This window comes from Diplotaxodon limnothrissa, linkage group LG1, assembly GCF_057381915.1.
Source record: "Diplotaxodon limnothrissa isolate DT_005_m linkage group LG1, D_limnothrissa_male_GT1.1, whole genome shotgun sequence".
Classification (NCBI taxonomy): Eukaryota; Metazoa; Chordata; class Actinopteri; order Cichliformes; family Cichlidae; genus Diplotaxodon; species Diplotaxodon limnothrissa.
The window spans coordinates 35,033,815-35,053,930 of NC_140596.1; the positions used below are offsets into that span (position 1 = coordinate 35,033,815).

General features: G+C 40.6%; 2 protein-coding genes across 2 annotated transcripts in view; one reads left to right on the forward strand and one right to left on the reverse strand.

Annotated features, from left to right (window-relative positions):
- Positions 1-20,116, reverse strand: part of LOC146640102 (protein kinase C-binding protein NELL1-like) — a 313,384-nt gene that overhangs the window by 231,599 nt on the left and 61,669 nt on the right. The window lies entirely within an intron of this gene.
- On the forward strand, positions 15,425-17,422 carry LOC146640105 (uncharacterized). Its single transcript, XM_085350931.1, has 4 exons — positions 15,425-15,711; positions 15,829-16,875; positions 17,027-17,195; positions 17,290-17,422. Exons 1-4 carry the CDS (start codon positions 15,513-15,515, stop codon positions 17,420-17,422), a joined length of 1,548 nt encoding a protein of 515 aa, XP_085207057.1. The 5' UTR covers positions 15,425-15,512.

The following is a 20,116-nucleotide window of genomic DNA, read 5'->3' on the forward strand; positions in this document are numbered from 1 at the left end:
GGAGGGTTGTGTCCGAAGCAACTGTTCTTTTCTTGCCTTCTTCCCAGCTACATGAGAGCGAGCCAACTCTGTTGCAAGCGCCACCAGGAAGTCCACCCGTCTTTCCTTCGTCCCGGTGCATGCTTGATACAGCACATGTGCATTCAGTGCTGCCATGTCAATCATGTTATAAAACACGGCGACTGGCCAGCGCCGTGTTCCTTTGCGGACAGTGTACTCCCGAACCATCTGGTCCATCACATCCACGCCACACTTTGTTTTGTTGTAAAGGGAGACAGTGTTTGGCTTCCTTTTGGTGGTGTTATCAGTCTGAACCACGCTGTGCATGCTGCTAAGAACATAGACTGTCTTCTTCCGTTTGGCCGCATACGGCGTCAGCGTGGCAGCAGAGGTTGAAAACACCTAAGAAATAAGATAAATTGTTATTTCCATAGCCCTTTTACACACAATGAAACACATAAACATAGAACCACAAAAGACCTGTAACATACCTGAGTGGTGAATTCATTGCGATCTGTCTGTCTAGTGGATTGAGGAATTTCCCTGCGAATCCTGTTGACTGTGCCGAGGATGGTGGTTTTCCGTCTAAGAAGTTTTTGTGCAAGTGAAAGCGTGGTGAAAAAATTGTCCGTGGTAACATTTCTGCCCTTGTCTAGGAATGGTTCCATCAGCCTCATTACTACATTTTCAGAAAGTCTCTCCCCAGTGGGACGATTGGGGTCCTTGCCAAGATATGGGAAGACATTGCAAATGTACTTGGATTTTAGGTCGCAAGCCACCCAAAACTTGATCCCAAACTTGTCAGGTTTACTTGCAATATACTGCAGGAAACAGCACCGAGTCTTTGATGGGAAAAGCTGTTCATCAACGGTGATATGTAGACCAGGGTTGTAGCACGTGATGCAGTTGGTGACAAATGATCCCCACACACTGGAAATTGCAGCAAACTTGTCAGTCTTTGCTCGATCACAGCGGGTGGACTTGTCATCAAAGCGTAGGTGTTGCATGATGTTTTGGAAGCGGTTTCGTGCCATAGTTCCAATTATCTGTGGGTTTCCCAGGTTTGCTGACCAGCAGTCATTTACAGATGGAACCCTGTAAACCCCCCGCAAGATCACAATTGCAATAAGGATGAAAATGATAAGAATGATATTTCCTTTTTGGTTTTGGAGAAAGTGTTACGATAAGACTTGAGAATACATAGCAACAGAAAAGGTAGATGGAGAGTGGCTCCAATGCAAATATGGCTGGATCACTATCTATTCCAGGGAAATGAGTATGCGACCCAAATATGGCTCTATCAGGCACCAGAACACAGGTGTCTGTGTCTTCCTATCTGAAAGTCTCAGAACTTTCTGAACTGTAGAGAAGGAAATTTATCCATCACCCTGCTCAGTACATAGCAACTCACAACTCACAGCAAAAATACCCCCAAGTGAGTAATTGTGCACTGTAAAAGTCTCAGTTTTCTCTTGCCCAGACCATAACACATACCCAGGGTTTAAAACTAAAACTGGGTCAGCAACAAATTCTAAATTTTGGTGTTTCCGAAATGGCAGAGGAGAGTGGACCTTGGGCTGAAATGCGGCTGAAAGATGAACAGATTGCTCAGTGTAACATTAAAGCACAAAGTTCATCTAACAAACAAAGATTGGGGGGGGGGCTTTCTCTCTCAGTTTTACCTACTACCCTCACTTTACAGTGTGACTGCAGGCGTTTAACTTTAGCTCTTCCCTGCACCATGTGTGCTCTACTCTCCACCCTCATCAGGCACGCTAAATTAAGAGCCAACCAGGCACAAACAGCAGCAGCAGCCCAAGAGCCGCAGGCAACAAGTCGTGACATTTCAGCTTCCCTGCGGCTGAAAGTGACCCCAGCTCTGGAACCTCTGGCCTTAAGCACACATACACATTCACACACAGAAAGTACACCACATCTGGCAAACACAGCTCTCTAATATATAACCAAACATAGCCCAGAATGTCACCTATCCCAATATATTCAGAAGCAAAAAAACCAACCCAAAAAACACAGACTCACACAGGGATCAAGCCAATTCAATACCAAAGCTCGACAGCTCTCATGCATATTTATGAAAAGGGAGAGTGGACCTACTCCACAGAATATCAATCGGAATTATAGGACAGGAAGAGCTCAGAAGAACTTGACAAAAAAAAGAAAAAGTGTGCACACATACTGTAACTATGTAGGTGCAGTGGGTCAAAGTTGAACTGAGAAGTCAATCTATAAACTGAAGAACGCTTAAAAGATTACACTCCTGTATAGCTTTAAGGAAGACTGACGCTGCCACCCACATGCAAAGGAGCTTCATGAATGTGTTTTTCTTTTAATGATGTCATTTTGAATCCAAATGACATGCATTTATTTGGTATTAACCAAGGCTACATTATCATATCATAAACAAAGTTATGAGAGTTTACACAGGGTTTCAGATTGGCTGTTGCGTGAGTATTGTAATTAAGTCATGAATTGTTTGGCATCAAAAACCCTAATCTTTCTCCCAACACCAACCAAAACCTCAGGTTAATGAAAATGGACTGGCTCTTATATAGTGCTTTTCTGCTATACAACCTGTCTCATTCACCAGTGCATTTATATAAGCACGTTTTTCTATGTCTGAGTGCTACCTAACATTTACACACCTTCACACTCTGTTGAATGCATCGGCAGCAACTTTGGGTTCAGTATCTTGCCAAAGGACAACTCAGACCTGCCAAAGATCAAACCAACAATCTTTTATTAACCTGCTTCACCTCCTGAGCCGAAGCCACCCTATAATGTTAGGTTGTAATAACAAATGCATCTCAATAAATGTACAAATAAATGAACTAAGTCACTGAAACTTAGCAAGCAGGTCTGGCCCAGATCTGGTATCAAGCCGGCACTGCTGGTTGATTTCTGGTATGATAAGACGTATGTCATTCAGATATGGGCCAGGCCTGGGATAGATGGCACTGTCTACGTGATGGCATGCAATATCTGGCTCGATTGTGGTCTGGTTTATGTGGCCCAGGCCCATAGAAAACAGGTCTGGCCCGGATCTGGCATCAAGCTGGCACTTCTGACTGACCGGTATCATGGCAGAGTGTATGTCAACCAGATGTGGGCTAGGTCTGGCAATGATGGCACTATTTGTGTTCCTATTTTTCTATTTTAGTTAGATGACCCAAATGCCATTTGCAATACTATACTGCTATAGTAGCCAACGTTTCAAATGCAGGTTTGACAGGTTTGTGAGTGTACACTTTAACCAAAACCTAGTGACGGTTTACTCCTCTTTGCTGGTGGGCGGCTGTAGCTCAGGCGGTAGAGCAGGTCACCTACTGATCGGAAGGTTGGAGGTTCAATCCCTGGCTTCTCTTGCATGTCAAGAGTGTGAATGTAGTCAGGAAGCACTCAGTTTAGAGAAAGTGTGTGATTGGGAGAATATGGCATGTTGTATAGAGCTCTGAGTAATAAGGGGGAAAGGAAGTGCGCTATAAAATAATCAGTCCATTCACTATCCGAACAGCGTTCTGTCATCTTACTTTTGCACTATTATGTTCCGGCACATGTTGCTATTACATGGCTTGATTAAGGTACACATTAAGCTGACATCTGGGCCAGCACAGGGCCAGCAGTGTGTTTGCAACTGGTCCGTGGCTGCACACAACTTACACATGGCCCACATACCGCAAAGAATGATGCCCTTTTGGTTCAAATTATTTAAATGTCTTATCTTAGAAGTTCCAAACAAATAGAGTACCTTTGTTAAGTTGAATGAAACATTTGAACTGCTGCAACAAAACAAGAAGACAAAGGAAAGGAGATGGTGATGATCAGTACATGCTATCTTAGGGTTCAGCTCAAACCTCTTCCACACTGCTAATGATGGCCCATCAACCCCCCACACAGCAGGCTGAGTTAGTGCTAAAACAATTATCATGCAGTAATTTAACAGGCATCATGAGGAAATGTTTTTCTACAACATTAAATTGCATTTCCACACTTCAAGTAGAGACGGCTTCATTACAAACATGTGTGCATGTTTAAGAGAAAGGGTAGGGTGCGACTGGAAGGTTGACTTTGTACAGCGTGTCACCTTTTGTGGAATTAAATGAATACATCACTCTAGGCCTACGACGGGCACCAGCCTGACAGCCCGACTCCATCATGCTGCAGGACACGGAGCCACTGATACTTGTCAGCTGGAGAAGAATCATTTGCATTGAACGAGGAGCAAAAAGAGAATGAGAGTGCTCCAGCTTCGCCTCTTTCACTGATGGAAGCCTCTTCTGGGCTTCAAGAGGCCTGAAATTTCTGAACGAGCAGAAATCCTGATTTGACTCATGAAATAATCATCAAAGGCATTAACTCCACTTCACAGCGAGCATTTATTTTATGAAGCATTTAGTTGTAGCTATTGTATTCTCGCATTACAGCATATTTAATGAAGGAGAATAATCTATTGGCAGGCAGTCCATTTGTTATGAGCAGCGCAGGCTGACAGCTAATAAAAATGACATATCTGTTTTGGTGCTCTCTGTACAAAATATAAAAAATGAGCCTTATCACCATTTAAATGCTTTCTTTTCATTGCTGATCCTTTAATAACCACCATTGTACAAAGCCACTTTTTTTTTTAACTAATAGAAACTGCTGTGCTCAAACAGACGCCTAATGTGAGTATGCATAGCTTTCAGGGGAAAAAAGTGTTTGCATATCAAACAAAAGTGAAAGCTCGTTGGCAGGAATAGAGGGAGGCTTGTTTTTATTAGAATAAGTTTAGAGTTGATAGTAAAATATTAGACATTACAAATCCTCCATTTTCGGAACCTAAATAAGTTGCAGGGAAAAATTAACTTCATGAAACAATTAAAATTTGTTAAGATACTAAAGGGCAAGGCTTAAAACAATCCCAAACTTTGCTTTATAAAAAAAAAAAAAAAAACAAGTACATGCCATGATTGAATAGCTAATAGAGGTACTTTTAGCAGTACTAGCTCAAGTCATTGTTTTCTATATTAGTTTATCAGTTTCTCACATCATTCTGGAGGATTTTTTTGTATAGCAATGCTTCTGTTATTTAAATCAGGTTAAACTCTGAATTTTGAGGGCTATCGCAATACCTCGATTATTTTCTTTTTCAGCAGTTGTGTTTTAGATACAGAAGAGTTCCTGGTTGACTCAATGAATTAAACCTGAAACCTCAAATTGTTAGCCCACCACCACTGTGCTTTACAGTTGGTATGAGGTGTTTGTGATGATATGCTGTGGATTATGGCCAAAATCACCACTTAAGTCCTGGCAACCCTTCCAAAGAACTCATGCGTTTTTAGTGTTTATCTAAATGCACTGTCGTGAACCTTTAACATTAGACATACGAGCTGAGGCTCGCAGAGTCTGTCAAGAAGTGTCTTATCTCCCGAGATATTCAGCCCTGGGAAAATTGTGTATTAACACAAGACAAGCTCCAACTTCTGCTTTTATAGTGGTGTTCACACTTGCTGATGATTAGCTAATCGAGTGCATTCGATTAGCAGCATCTGGCTTTTCTGACCCTCTTTATTTCTATAGCAGTAGGAGTGCACTTAATTTTTCACAGGGACAAAGACTTGTACAAACAAAAACGTGTACTTCCAAGCAGCATTGTCCTGTGAAAATGAAAAAAAAAAAGCTCTAGGAAAGACATTTCTAATAATTACACTGTAATTCCATAGAAAAAGCTGGAAATTTACCTATTTACAAATCTGTAGAGACATAGAGCAAAATCAACATATTTACCCTAGTAAATATGAGACCGTACACTGATTGACTGCTGAAGCCAAAAACTACACTGCTGAGAGAAAAAGAGACTCAAACAAAGTATTACATTTGCAGACTACAGAGCTAAGGTGGAACAGCCTAGTGTGTGAGATATTTCTCCCTGGGTTTGCAACAAAAACAAAGAGTCCAGTGATCCATTATTAATTTTGAAAAGAAAAATGCTTTGAACCATACACACTACTGCACAGTGAGAATACTATTTTGTTGGGCTCGCATCTCACTGTCAAGAAAGAGGATCCAGTTATCATTCATATATTCTAATGCCCTGGATGTTGAAGGTAGTGTGAAGAGACACACATATAACATAAAGAAATTATTCTGCACACTGACACATGGCACAAACATTGATTGAAAGTACTCTGATATATTTTTCTCTAGAAATTTCTCATATGCCTTAAGGACTGTAAGTTCAGTCCTTGTACAAGCTCATGGTCATCGTATCTTAAACCTAACACATGACTTGAAATATATCATATAGAGCATATACTGTAAGGGTTTCCCAGTTCTTGTTTGTGGGATCCTGAATTATAATCAGATTTCTTCAACTTCTAAATGTGCAAATTTTCCTTTGCCATGAGCATCACAAACAAAATTTGATTTGCCTCCACTGTGCTACAAACTCCAATCGATTTGATTTTCATATTTATCTGTTAAATGTTGTACCACTTAAAAGTTTGTGGTCACGTAAAAACGTGCTCACATTTGTTGTTTTATACAATTTAACACACTACGTTGTCAATAATAAAGAATAATTATTCAAATCATTAATCATTTATTATCTACACAAGTGTACAGCGGCTACAGTGTTCTAATGGCAAGTTGTATTATGTTGAAAGGAAACGTTTAGGAAAACATATTTTGTGTGTTGGCAGAGTTAGCACGACTCTGGTTCTGATTAAAGAAATTCAAATTCTGCTTCTCAGTATTTAACATTAACGCCAGAATCTGAGACTGATCTGCTGCGTCAGTCTCTGTGGGCACTGTGCATACTGCCCTTTTCATGTAGTATTACCAACTGCCTCTGACCAGAATCAAAAGAGAAGCTGGAAACATTGGTGGCTAAAAGAGCAAGAAGACAACTACATCAGTTTGAATTATATAGCATCATATATCATATGCCCCACTGCTCATCATCTAGCACCTTTATTATATGGTACTCATAAGCAGAGATGGGCAGTGTAATCCGATTACTTTTTTCAGGTAACGAGTAAAGTAAGGGATTACTATTGCAAAAACGGTACTTGGATTATCTTTACTTTCCCGTAGGAACGCTGCGTTACTGCGCTACTAAAACCGTGATTTTTTTGCGAGAATGTCTCATGACAGGGAAGTAAGCAAGTGCGACGGTTGTGACAACAGCTGTGTGCAGATCAACAGTGGATCATCGAGTACTGGAGAGAGTATGAGCGTGCAGCGTTTAAAAAGTGTAGAAGTACTGACCTTACTTTAACCCTTGTGTGGTGTTCGTATTTTTGTTACTCAGCCAGTGTTCATGGGTCTGGTGGACCCGCTAGAGTTTTGGCTTTCCAAATTAACACTATCAAACAATTTTATGTTAAATTACTCAACAGATGTTTACTTCATCCCAATTACAAGCCATATGAACAGCAAACATGGTTAATTTTTTCCCTTTACCTTTATTAGATCACATTTATGAATTAATGTGCTTCTCGTTTTTCTTTTATATAAAATGTTATAAAAAAATTAATCAGTTATAATCAAGTGGAGTGAGTGGAAAGACACAACACATTTACACGTGAAGCAATATGTTTCACAACTAAATGGCATCAGCTGCTCATCAATGGTGACATTAGGCCCAGGGTTGTAAAACAGGGGAGGTGGTGCACACACTTATCCCACACTGTCCTGATGGCAGGTAGCTTGTCTCTCTGCCGTCGAGCTGGTCTGTCGTCTCGGTTATTAAAACGGATAATCCTGGAAATTTTGTGGAAGTTTTCCAGAGACATTGATGCACGGAAAGGTTCTTGCCGGTTTCTGCATCCCACAGGCATTCTGTGGATTCCCCTTTGGACCTGAAAACTCCAGCAAGGATAAGAACCCCAAAGTAGGCCTTTGGGGTTCTTAGATGGATTTGGTCCATCTCCTTCCACCTCTCTCCAAAAACACACCTTCCTTCTAGATTACTGCAATCCAGAATAATTTTCTGGATGGAATCTGGGATGAAAAGCTCAAATGAAGACTTGATGTCCTGCACATGAGTAACTGTCAGCCGTGTTGGCCCTGGCTTATCACAGTAGCAGCTCTGCAGGGTGGCTCATTTCTTGGGCAAGAAGACCATTCAATTTCACCAGTTATTGACATCCATATTTCTTCACTTGCTGTCTGGTGGGCTTGTTCTGGTCCTGGAGCTGGCTGCAGATGGGGTACTCGTCTTCGTTTTGTTACTAAATGGTGCTCAACCTCATCCTCTTCTTCAAAGTCACTGTCAGACTCAGAAATGTGAAATATTCTGAAACCTCTTTGTCAACATCATCATCAGAAGCCCCTCTCTCTTCCAAAATCAATTGGATGGCCCTCGCAGCAGATAATCTTTTGCCATCTTGATCAGTTGTGATAAAGAACCACACTGGCAAAGTCTTATTTATAGTATTATGCCCCTAATTTGCAGGTGGGACAGGGTATGAGAAAATAAAATTTGGATCCCTCAAGAAAGAGGGTAAAATGTGTGGGAATGTAAGAGCAGACGTGTTGATAGTTGAATTTTCAACAATGTTGCAACTTTGTGCGGAGCAGGAGGGGAAGAAAACACCATCAGCAGCACCAGAAAGGAGGAAGACAGAGTGTGGGAACACAGGACCTACACTTTCAACACTTTTACTAGACCTGGGTCCAGTGGACCCGAACACCTTGTATGTAATGTAAATGCGTGGGGGGAGGTACAGTATGAGGTCATTGAAAATTTGTTCAGATTCATGTTCTTCACAGAAAATAAGCCAAAGCCAATGAATTTCAGGTTGAAAAAATAATTGTTTAATTTTTCTTTTGAAAAAAACTGAAAACGGGTCTCACAGACCCGAACACCATACAAGGGTTAAGTTTGATTCCATAAAAAGTGACAAAAACATTAGCATCCATTAGCATTGTGCGTGGGAAGAAAACATCTTTTTACAGCGAAAAAAACCCTAAACTTCCAAGCAAGCTCCGAGTGTGCTACCACGTAATGGGAAATTCACAGAGAAACTGCCGTATCCTTCCACTGACCGCTGCGGCACACCTGCACCAGGGTAAACCTTCGCCTACCCAACTCCTGCTTTACAGGTGAAAATAGAGCAAAAGGACTGCTAGTCTTTGATTTTATTTATTTTCTGCTGTGTTTTACTTCAATCAATAAATCTTTATTTATAAAGCACTTTTCATACAAAAAATGTAGCACAAAGTGCTTAACATAGTTAAAAGCAGCCCACCCCACCCTCCAACTCACTCCCCACACTCTCATTAACATAAATGATGTGAATACACACATATCTCCCCCCCCCACCCACACACACACACACACACACACACACACACACACACACACACACACACGCACACTTAAAGAGTAAAAATTGGGCTGGGTTCACATGAGCCAAGTGAGGAAACACTATAACAGGGAGCCGTCTGCACCGAGAGCCGGTCACAGACCGCAGCCTCCAGGCTGGGCACACAGCAGGAGGGAGGCAAAGGAGCCCCCCAGCCAGGCTGAGAGGAACCCCAGAGACCCAGCAGCCACGGTCGATCACAGCCCCGGTGCAGAGAGCCCCCTTCGAGGAAACACTATTGTCACATCACATGTGCAGGTACATTGGTACAGCACATGCGAGTGAAATTCTTGTGTGCGAGCTTCACAAACAACAGAGTTGTGCAAAATACAATAACATAAACAGGCAAAATATACGAATGGCTAAATCTGAAACTAATAAATATATATGTACAATATATAATAGTATATGCAAAAAAAAAAAAATTTCTGGATGTGTATACTAAATGTTTTTCTACGTGTGTGTGTGTGTGTGTGTGTGTGTGTGTGTGTGTGTGTGTGTGTGTGTGTGTGTGTGTATACACATATTTTACAAATTAAATAGAGTCAATAAGTAAAATATATAAAAATATACAGAGTTGAGACATGTGCAAAACAGTGGCATTACTGTACAGTATGGAGTGCATAATGTTGAAGTTCCAGTAGTGAAGGTGAGGTGTCTATGACGTGTTCAGCAGTCTGATGGCCTGATGGAAAAAGCTGTCTCTCAGTCTGCTGGTACGGGACCGGATGCTGCAGAACCTCCTTCCTGAGGGAAGTAGTCTGAACAGTTTATGGCTGGGGTGACTGGAGTCCTTGATGATCCTCCCCGCTTTCCTCAGGCACCGCTTCCTATAGATGTCTTGGAGGGAGGGAAGCTCACCTCCAATTATCCGTTCAGAGCACCGCACTACTTTCTGGAGAGCTTTGCGGTTGTAGGCGGTGCTGTTGCCATACCAGGTGGTGATGCATCCAGTGAGGATGCTCTCAATGGCACAGTGATAGAAGGTCCTGAGGATGCGAGGGCTCATGCCAAATCTTTTCAGTCTCCTGAGAAAGAAGAGGCGCTGTTGCGCCTTCTTCACTGTTTTGTTTATGTGTACTGACCACGTAAGATCCTCAGCCAGATGTACACCAAGGAACCGGAAGCTGCTCACTCTCTCCACAGCAGCGCTGTTGATGGTGATGGGGGTGTGTACTTCTCTGCACCTCCGGAAGTCCACTATCAACTCCTTTGTCTTTGCGACGTTGAGGGTGAGATGGTTGTCTTGACACCAGTGGGTCAGGGCGCTGACCTCCTCCCTGTAAGCCGTCTCATCACCGTTGGTGATAAGACCCACCACTGTAGTGTCGTCCGCAAACTTCACAATGATGTTGGAGTTGTTAGTGGCCGTGCAGTCGTAGGTGTAGAGTGAGTACAGGAGAGGGCTCAGTACACACCCCTGTGGAGCACCAGCGTTCAGTGTGATGGGGGATGAGGTGATGCTGCCCAGTCTGACCACTTGGCGTCTGTCAGACAGGAAGCTAAGGATCCAGCTGCAGAGGGAGCTGCTCAGTCCTAGATCCTGCAGTTTCCTGTCCAGCTTCGAGGGAACGATGGTATTGAATGCTGAGCTGTAATCTACAAACAGCATTCTCACGTATGTGAGAATGCTGATACAGAACGGGATACAATATAAATATAAATATAAATAGAGTAAGAAGATTAAAAAATGGATAAGAATAAAATCAATAAATATTAGGTAAAGCCTAAATTAATAATAAAATAACAGGATAGAATAAATAAGCATAAAATAAATAAACGCTAAGTAAAAGCTAAATTAAAAAGGTGGGTCTTGAGCCTGTTCTTAAAAACATGTACGTTCTCTGCGGCCCTGAGCTCCTCCGGCAGGCTGTTCCACAGACGAGGGCCATACCACTGAAAAGCTGCCTCTCCGTGAGTATGTGTCCTGACTTTAGGGACAATCAAAAGGCCAGTACACTGTAAAAAAAGTCAGTAAAATATACATCAAAACACCGTCAAATTCCAACGGTAATGGAGCGTAAAACCAAAAACTTCCTTTTACTGTATTAAATAGATTGAATAACCGTTAATTGTGAGACTGGATAAAACTTTGTTTTTTACTGTAATAAAATGTTGAAATTATAAATATTTTCTGTGAAAACAAATAAATATGCATACATTTTACAATTACATATTGTAATGTTGAAAATGTCTGAAAAACTTAGATTTTACGGTATTATTTGAGTAAAACTACATCTTTTGGGGTTGTGCACATTGGAATTCACAGTATAAAGCTGTAGATTTTTAAGCAAACAAAAACATTCATTTTTACAGAAGCAAGATGTTAAAAAATAGGGTCCACCGTAATAAAACAACCAGTACATACCATTAACAAAAAAAAAACAAACAAAAAAAAGAAGCAAATATCAGCAGTGAAAGACAATAAAACTGATAGTATTTTTTTATTTTAAAATTCAGATACTGATATACAGATTAAAAGTTAGGCCTGCAGTATATCATTGTTAACCTTCTGATAAAAAAATCAACAGCAAAAGAAGATGTTAAAAATAAAGTTCATGGTTGTGAATAAAATTGATTTCAATAATCTTTTTTAATTATTATTTTAAAACAACTATATGTTGTTGTGTTTCACGCCATATTATCAGACCACCTTAAGTGGGTCCACCTTAAATTTTGAGTTTGTGTGATCGCTGTTGATTGGTAGCTAAACTGCTGGTAAACTGTGTACAGACGTTTTACGTTCGAATTGCAGAGAAAAAAAAAAATCTGGTAGCAACATTGTGCAGTATGAGCGAACCATTTCACCAAAAAAGGGGGAAGCAAGGCAAGACGTGGCTGCAGCGGTCTGCAGACGTGACTTCTGATCAAATTCGAACCTCCTCCTAAAGAAACAAAGAGCGACGTTACATTGCGGGATAACGTCACCTGAAAATGACCAATAGCGCGGCGCGCTGCTGAGCTGTGTGCCAACCGCTCTTTTTTTCATGCAGGAGACTCAAGTTGGCTTCACTAACGGACACAGTTTTGAACTCGCAATTTAGCGCCATTTATTGCTGCTTGGACCACAGCATCTTCGGAATTTGTAGACATCCTGGCAGCTTACAATTAGTTCGAGGTGAGGTGAGTACATGCAACTTCAAGTTATCTCTGTTATAAAAATCCACCAGCCCAGCGTTTATAGATAATTTTAGCAGTTCGTTTTTTTATGAGTGAGGTTGTGAATTTAGTTAGCATTTGTGAGTTGAGTTAGCATTACTGTCGCGAGGGAAGCATTGCTCTGGATTAGTTTCTGTATTTGGCGTGCTTAATTCGCTAGGGAGGAATTACCAAAGTACATGGAGTTATGTTAATGTGTAATTTCTGTGGTAAGGTAGTTCAGTCATCAAGGGGCTACGTGCTTCATTGTAAACTGCATCGGAATGAGCCACGTAGTTTCTTTCGGTGTATTGAAGCAGGCTGCAAGCAGACATACACCAGGTATGGCGCGTTTAAGGCTCATTTTTACCGAAGACACTCTGCCCCCACCCATGTCACTGGTGTGGCGGTGGTTTCTTCGTTTACATGTGCAATGGCGATGTGTGAACGTCAGTGTCAGAACTCTAAAGAGTTAATAGCTCATCTGAAGAGCCATATTGTGGAAGGACACGTGGTCACTTGTCCAGTAAGAGGATGCACAAATACCTTTAGAGTTAAATCATCTTTTACTGCTCACATGTCACGTAAACACAGAGAGTTTTCAGACAGCAGCATTGGTGATTTATATAGACAGTCTGCATGTCAATCATCATCTGTTCCAACCACATCAGATGACTTTGTACCCTTGATTTCCGAGCCTGCTGCACAGTCTATTACAGATGAAGATAATATGGAAATGCCCCCTGAATTCTGTGATCTTTTTCTGAGAAACGTTTCACTATTCTACTTAAAATTGCAGGGTCAGTTTCTACTGCCTGCTTCAACCATACAGAACATTGTGGAGGAAATGCAGAACATACATGAGTTGGGACAGACATACAGTTTGGGTAAACTTGCATCACTGTTAAAAGATGACACATCATTATCAGAGGAGGACATCAACAAAGTCTGCGAGTCTGTCAAAAGCTATGATCTTTTTTCTGCATGTCATACCGGGCCATTGAGGACAGTGCACTCCAGAGCTCAGATCTTTAAAAAAGCCTTCAACTATGTGGAACCAAAGAAAATATTTTTAGGGAGAGATGAAAACAGAAAAGATAGGTTTGCCTATTATGTGCCTTTAAGAGAGACTTTGAGATGTCTGCTAGAGTCTGATCTGTGGCAGAAATCAGAAGAGCCCTCTACTGAGCCTCCTGTTGATGTTCTGTGTGACTTAAGTGATAGTAAGCTGTTTAAATCAAATGATTTCTTTGGTCAAAACCCATCATGTCTCAAGCTAGTACTCTACCAGGATGCCTTTGAAGTCGCTAACCCTTTAGGCTCTGCAAGGACAAAACACAAGGTATTAGCCGTATATGCATCAGTGGCAAACTTGCCACTTCATGTACGCTCAGACACAGATCACATGTCTCTTGTCTTACTGTGCAGGGAGAAAGATTTTAAAGAGTTTGGTCATGCTAATGTGTTCTCTGAATTACTGGCAGACTTGAAAGAATTGGAGGACAGTGGGATTGTTGCATCAGATGAAACTAGAGTCAAAGGAACTTTGTTTTGCATTGCTGGTGATAATCTGGGTTCTCACTGTATTGGTGGCTTCACTGAAAACTTTAGTTCTTCAAAGTACTTCTGCAGGTACTGCCTGATAACGAAATCTGAATTTCAGGGTGCTGACCCAAATCTGTGTGGACCAGAACGTACCAAAGAGAACTACAACTCTGCTGTTGATCGCCTCCAGATTGACAATACACCAGACGTCGAAGGAGTGAAGTTCAGGTCAGTGTTCAATTCACTGAAATACTTCAACGTTTGTATGCCAGGCTTGCCACCATGTCTAGGTCATGATATCTTTGAGGGAGTTTTGGCTTATGATGTGGCACTGTATCTGAAATACTTCATAAAGAAAAAAGCATGGTTCACTTACTCCACTCTGAACCGACGCATCAAACAGTTTAGTTTCCATGCCTCTGATGCTTCTACAAAGCCATCTGAGGTCAGTCCTCAAGCAGCTAAACTCTCAGGACAGGCTATACAGAACTGGAACTTCCTCCGATTGCTGCCTCTCATAGTTGGTGACACAGTGACAGACCCCACAGATGATGTGTGGAACTTAACTCTGCAGCTGAAAGATATTGTAGACATGGTGTGTGCTCAGAAAATTTCAGTGGCTCAGGTAGCATATCTTGATATTCTTATTCAAGAATATTTAGAGTCAAGAAAAGCTCTGTTCCCAGAATGCAACCTGAGACCAAAACACCATTTTCTACGCCATTACCCAGCACTGATTCTGAAATTTGGCCCACTGATAAGATTATGGACAATGCGCTTTGAAAGTAAGCACAGTTATTTCAAGAGGTGTGCCAGAAATCTGAAAAATTTCAAAAACCTCTGCCATACACTCTCTGAAAGACATCAGATGTTTCAAGCCTATCTTGCAGCAGGGTCATTGTGTCAGTCTGTCTTGAAGGTCAAAGATGGTTCTCCATTTTACTCAGTGCTGTACAGTAAAGCCATTCAAGAAGCAGTTCAAATGTTTGACTTTACTTAAACCAATACAAAGGTCACAGTAGAAATGATGTACAAGGGAACACAGTACAAGAAAGGACACTTCCTTGTCACAGGGGGCTCTGACTCTGTTGAGTTTGGTGAAGTAGTTCTCATTTTGATTAAGAATGACAGTGTTTATTTTCTGGTGTCGGTGCATGTGACAGAATACCATTCTCAGTATCATCTGCACTCAGTGAGAAAGGAAAAAGAAAAGATGCAGTGTGTGAACATCATTGACTTAATTGATTTCTATCCATTAACATCTTACATGAAGTATGGGTACCAAATGGTTCCATTGAAACACAGTGTGCTGTCACAATAATGGTGCTGTTAGTTTGGTATTTACGTAACACTGTATAAAAGTGTAGTATCAAGCAAGATCAGCTTCATGTTTTAAGACCAAAGGTACCAACTTGGTGTAAATTGACCTTTATTCACATTCTTTTATCAGACATCTCGGAAATGGGGGACAGCATAAGGAGTTCCATTACTAAGGTGCTGCCGGACCTGTCTGCCTCAATCCTTGAAATTGTAGTGGAGGCACTACAATCATTAGGAGTGGAGACATCTGAGGACTTGCAGTTCATCAGTGAGACTGATCTGAACTCTGTCCTGAGACCAGTTCAGGCAAGAAAACTGCTGGCTGCCTGGAAACAAACCAGTAAGTATTATGATTTCATTGCACAATAGCCATGAAGGGCTTTCTGTTTTTTCTATTATGCTTTGGCCAAGGTCCAAAAAGTACAATTAATCTATTGTTTGTGATATTGTTTTACAGCACCAAATATGGAAATTTCAAGCCAGGCCAGCATATCGTCTCCATCTTCTTGCTCCTCATTTTCTGCCTCCCCCTCACCCAGTCCAATATATTCTCTAGACTGGGTAGATAACTTTAGAATTCCAAGTGAAGATTTTCCAGAAGACTTGATCCAGTGTCTTCAGAGAGAGAAAAGACCAAAGCCTCGATTGCGGAGGGAGATGATCCGCATCATTGTGAAGGAGATGATGAAAGCCTGTGCCTCTCCAAGTAGAAGAGCCTCGACTGAAATTGCAAAAAAACTGGTTGCGTTGTATCCCAAGTCACTGCAGGATGTCATAGAGGGGGATGTGGTAGGACAGGGGTACCACTCTTTGGTAAAACAGATTCAGGCACGAATTGAAAATGTGAAGAGGTCTACTTCACCAGTGTTACAGAAGCGCAAACAGGGAGGATCAGATGACACCGATGAAGTGACACCTGAAAAGCGAGCATCTGTTCAAGACACATATGGCTGCATAAAGTGGGACATGAAGTTTTTGCCAGTCAGTGAGACACTGGAAACCCAGCAGGAGAAGAAGGAACGTATGAAGATTCTCAGTGAACAGACAAGCTTCAGTCATGAAGAAGTAAAAACTCTAATGAAATGCACCTACTACTCTCAGCGCAAAGCAATAAACAGCGGAGCAGACATGCAAACCCTCAAAGAAGAGTGGCCTTTTTTGTTTCAGGCGATTGGAATGACAGTCCATTTTGAAGAACTTACTGGGGTACCGCTGAAAGAGACTTTCCTCACCAGTCTGGAAAAGAAGGGAAAACGGGTTCTGGACTTTCTGAAAACCACTTGTGCAGACAAGAGCAAGCGTGTCTTGGAGGCTGTCATAAAGCTTCGAATGCAGAGGGGACAGCTGAAGGGCTGCTCAGAAGACGTGAAAGATATGATGCTCCTCCTCCTCTCCTATTTCGATGAAAAAGAGGAGACCCTCTTCCACTATGTTGATGAAACATGTCTGGCAAAAGAAGTCCAAGTGGAAAGCCTGCCTGTGACACCATGTGTCATTGTTTGTGGTGAGTTGAAAATTAGTACAGTGTGCACAGAACCTAAGCTAATGCAAGGATACGCTATATTAAATGTCTGCACTTTCACTATTTTAAGACACATTTGAATGGTAAAGGGGGTTTTACAGTTAATTCTTTTACACTTGTATTTCATTCCAAGGATCCTCCTGCTTTGCATCGAGACTGTTCATGCTCAGCATTGACCACAAAGTTGTAAATGACCAAATAACTGACTTCATCTCTGCAATCTGTCTGATGATTGGTAGCTACTACTGCCTGAACATCCACTATCCCCTGGAACTTGGCTCCACACTTGAATTTCTTCAGAGGTAATTCTTTTACTTTTCCCTTGCCTTTCCCTTTTTCTTTTTTTTATTTTCTTCATTGTATAGTGTTTTATTATGGATTATTGTGTTTATCAAGGTGTTTCTTCAACATTAACCCAGAGAAGGGAACAAAAGTTGAAAAAACTAAGAAGAAGACACTGCATGTGAACCCAAGAGTACTCACCCTCATCGCCGATCTCTCTGATCACGAGTGGCGAGAGACCGTTTAGAGACATTTTGAACAGATCGGTACAGTCAGCTTAACTGTACCTTGACTGGGAACTACTGTGTTGTTTATGTTTTCAGTTATCACAGCTGATATTGAGTATTGTGCTCTTACCTGATTTCTGTTATCACAGGCATGCTTTTCAGAGGTTTTGACCATATATCTTTAAACAATCCCTCTAACTAGGGATTGTTACTGAGAACTCTACTTTTGAGGTTTCAGAGATGTTCTATATTCTATACAACAGAGTTTAAACTATTTGAATTTTGTATTGCCCTAATTAGCAAACAAGTTAAGTGTTGCACTGAACTGTTAACATTGAAATTTAAACAGCACTGTCTGTTACACACATTACTTGACTTTAACTGTTATTATAGCATTTTGTAGCTGTACGTTTCTGCAAAAGTGATGTCACAAGCTTATGTGCTTGTTCAAATTCATGTTTTCCTGACAATGGTTAATATACATTTGTTAGTTGACTTTAAGTGTAGAGCTTAAGCAGTTTTGGCTTTTTTCTTTTCATAATGCCAGGACAAGCTTTAGATGCTTGTTTTGCCTTTATTTGTTTAAAGCAATATATTTGACTAGCAGCAAGTGTGTGGAGGTCAAAATATGTTCAAGACAATAAAAATGTCAGTGGAGGACATCTGAAATTTTGTTGCAGTGGTTTTCTGATGCATGTGTTTTAAGGTTTAAGGGTGGTGGCACAGCTAAGACCCAAGAGTCTCTTTCAAGGTTAGTAAAGTAAACAGATTCAACAAGATATTTTACACATTTCTTTGTTGTCTGTCTCTAAATCTAATTTTGTCTTTATTATGATTAAAAAGGTTTGTTTTGTTCCTGCCCTTTTCAGACAATGAATTTGAGCAGAAACCATAAGGATACTCAAAGGACCTGTGACTCTCAGGAAATGGTGAGATTTCAGGTCATAATCTTTTTTCTCCATTAAATTCATTTTCCTTTTTCCCTTTACAATGTTGCTGTTTTGTTTTTGTAAACAGCATCAAATGAGAGGGACAGATGGAACAGTTTCAAGACAATGGCAGGAAAAACATGCTGAAGATTGAAACAAACCTTGGCTGGAAATATTTGGTATGTGTTTTACCGTAAATCAAATTGTTGAAAAACATTCAGCTACACTGCAACACAGGGAAACTTGATTTGCACTTATTTTGTTACTTTAATTTCTTGTCTCATTATTTTTGTCAGTTATTATTGTTTATGGTGTATGCCCTTCTTGTTTTCTTTCTGAATGCAGAAGGTATCTAGCCAGTCCACAATGAAAGCTTCGTTGCACCCCATGAGTCTTCTGGCAGAAATGATGGCGCCTGTATTCTTTGGTTTCCCTAAACATCACACCCTGCCTGTTTATACGAGGCTCTTCAATTAAGTCTGCACCCAAAGATTCAATGAGAGGTAAGCAGTGGTATTATTCAAGTTTTGCTAAAGAAAGATGGACAGGAGACACTAATTTTAATCAGCCGAGCTCAGGTTCATGTCCAGGTGAGCAGTTTCATACGCTATAAAATGTAGATTGAATGATAGGTCTCATCACCATGCATTCAGCCATTAACTTCAAGTTCTATGATAAATCAATAGGAAACTTAAATACATTTTCCAACAAATTATGATTGTGATTAGGGCTGCGTTGTCTGTGTATCACTTTTACAAAAGTAGATTTAAAGGATAACTATTGCCAAAACGCAAACTGGGCTGTTTTTTTTTTTTTTTTTTTTTTCCCTGTATCGATTTTGATGCGCTCAAATTTATGCCCCGGCCCCCTAGTATTCCCATTCACTGGCTATTGACCACAAAACAAAATCACGGTCAATCTCAAAAACGGCTCGTTTGTCGTAATTATGCTTTTAGATATGTTTGTCTCGTTTACAGTTAAAAAAAAAAACCCAGCCCATGTTGCATTTTGACAATAGCTATCCTTTAAGAACTGTATATTTTACACTTAAGAAATCATTTATCATTAGATCTGTTTTTGGCAGCACGTTTTGTTCATTTCTGTGCATTTTGCTCAAGCACTGATCAAACTTTGTCCATTTTTTTGCTGCAGAGGGGATCCTGCCAGTCCAAAGTGAACTCCTGATGGACATTGAAGTACTCCTGCAGAGCTTGTATTTTCGACACCATGCGCATTAGAAAGTCCACTGAGTCCTTTCCTTCACCAAGGCAGGACCCAGTGACTCATTACTGTTGATAGGTCAGGGGCAGGTAATATTTTGTTTCATGTTTATTCATTCCTCCATGGATTACCAGCCATATATATGGACACATGCTGTATTCTCAAGATCTATGCTGTTTTGTAGGAATAGAGAAAATGATATGTTTAGTCTGTTTTCAAATGGTATGTCAAATTTTCTCATTGTTTATCAGTAATATTCTCTACCTTGGTTGTATATGAGCATCTTTAGATTTTTCTATATTTAGCAGTTGCAAATGTAAAATGTACGGTAAACCATTTATGTTCCTCATATTGTACTGTATTTTTAGCGGTAAAATACCGGCAGCTGTGGTTGCCAGGAATTTACCGTAAAATGTATCTGGTCAAAATAAAATGCTGTAATTTGTTATACGATTTCACTGTGTTTTTTACTGTCAAAGGTTTTAATAAGATTTAACATATTTCTGTTATTTTTACAGTTATTTACAATAGTAGGGTCTATCCTATTACTGTTAAATTAACAAC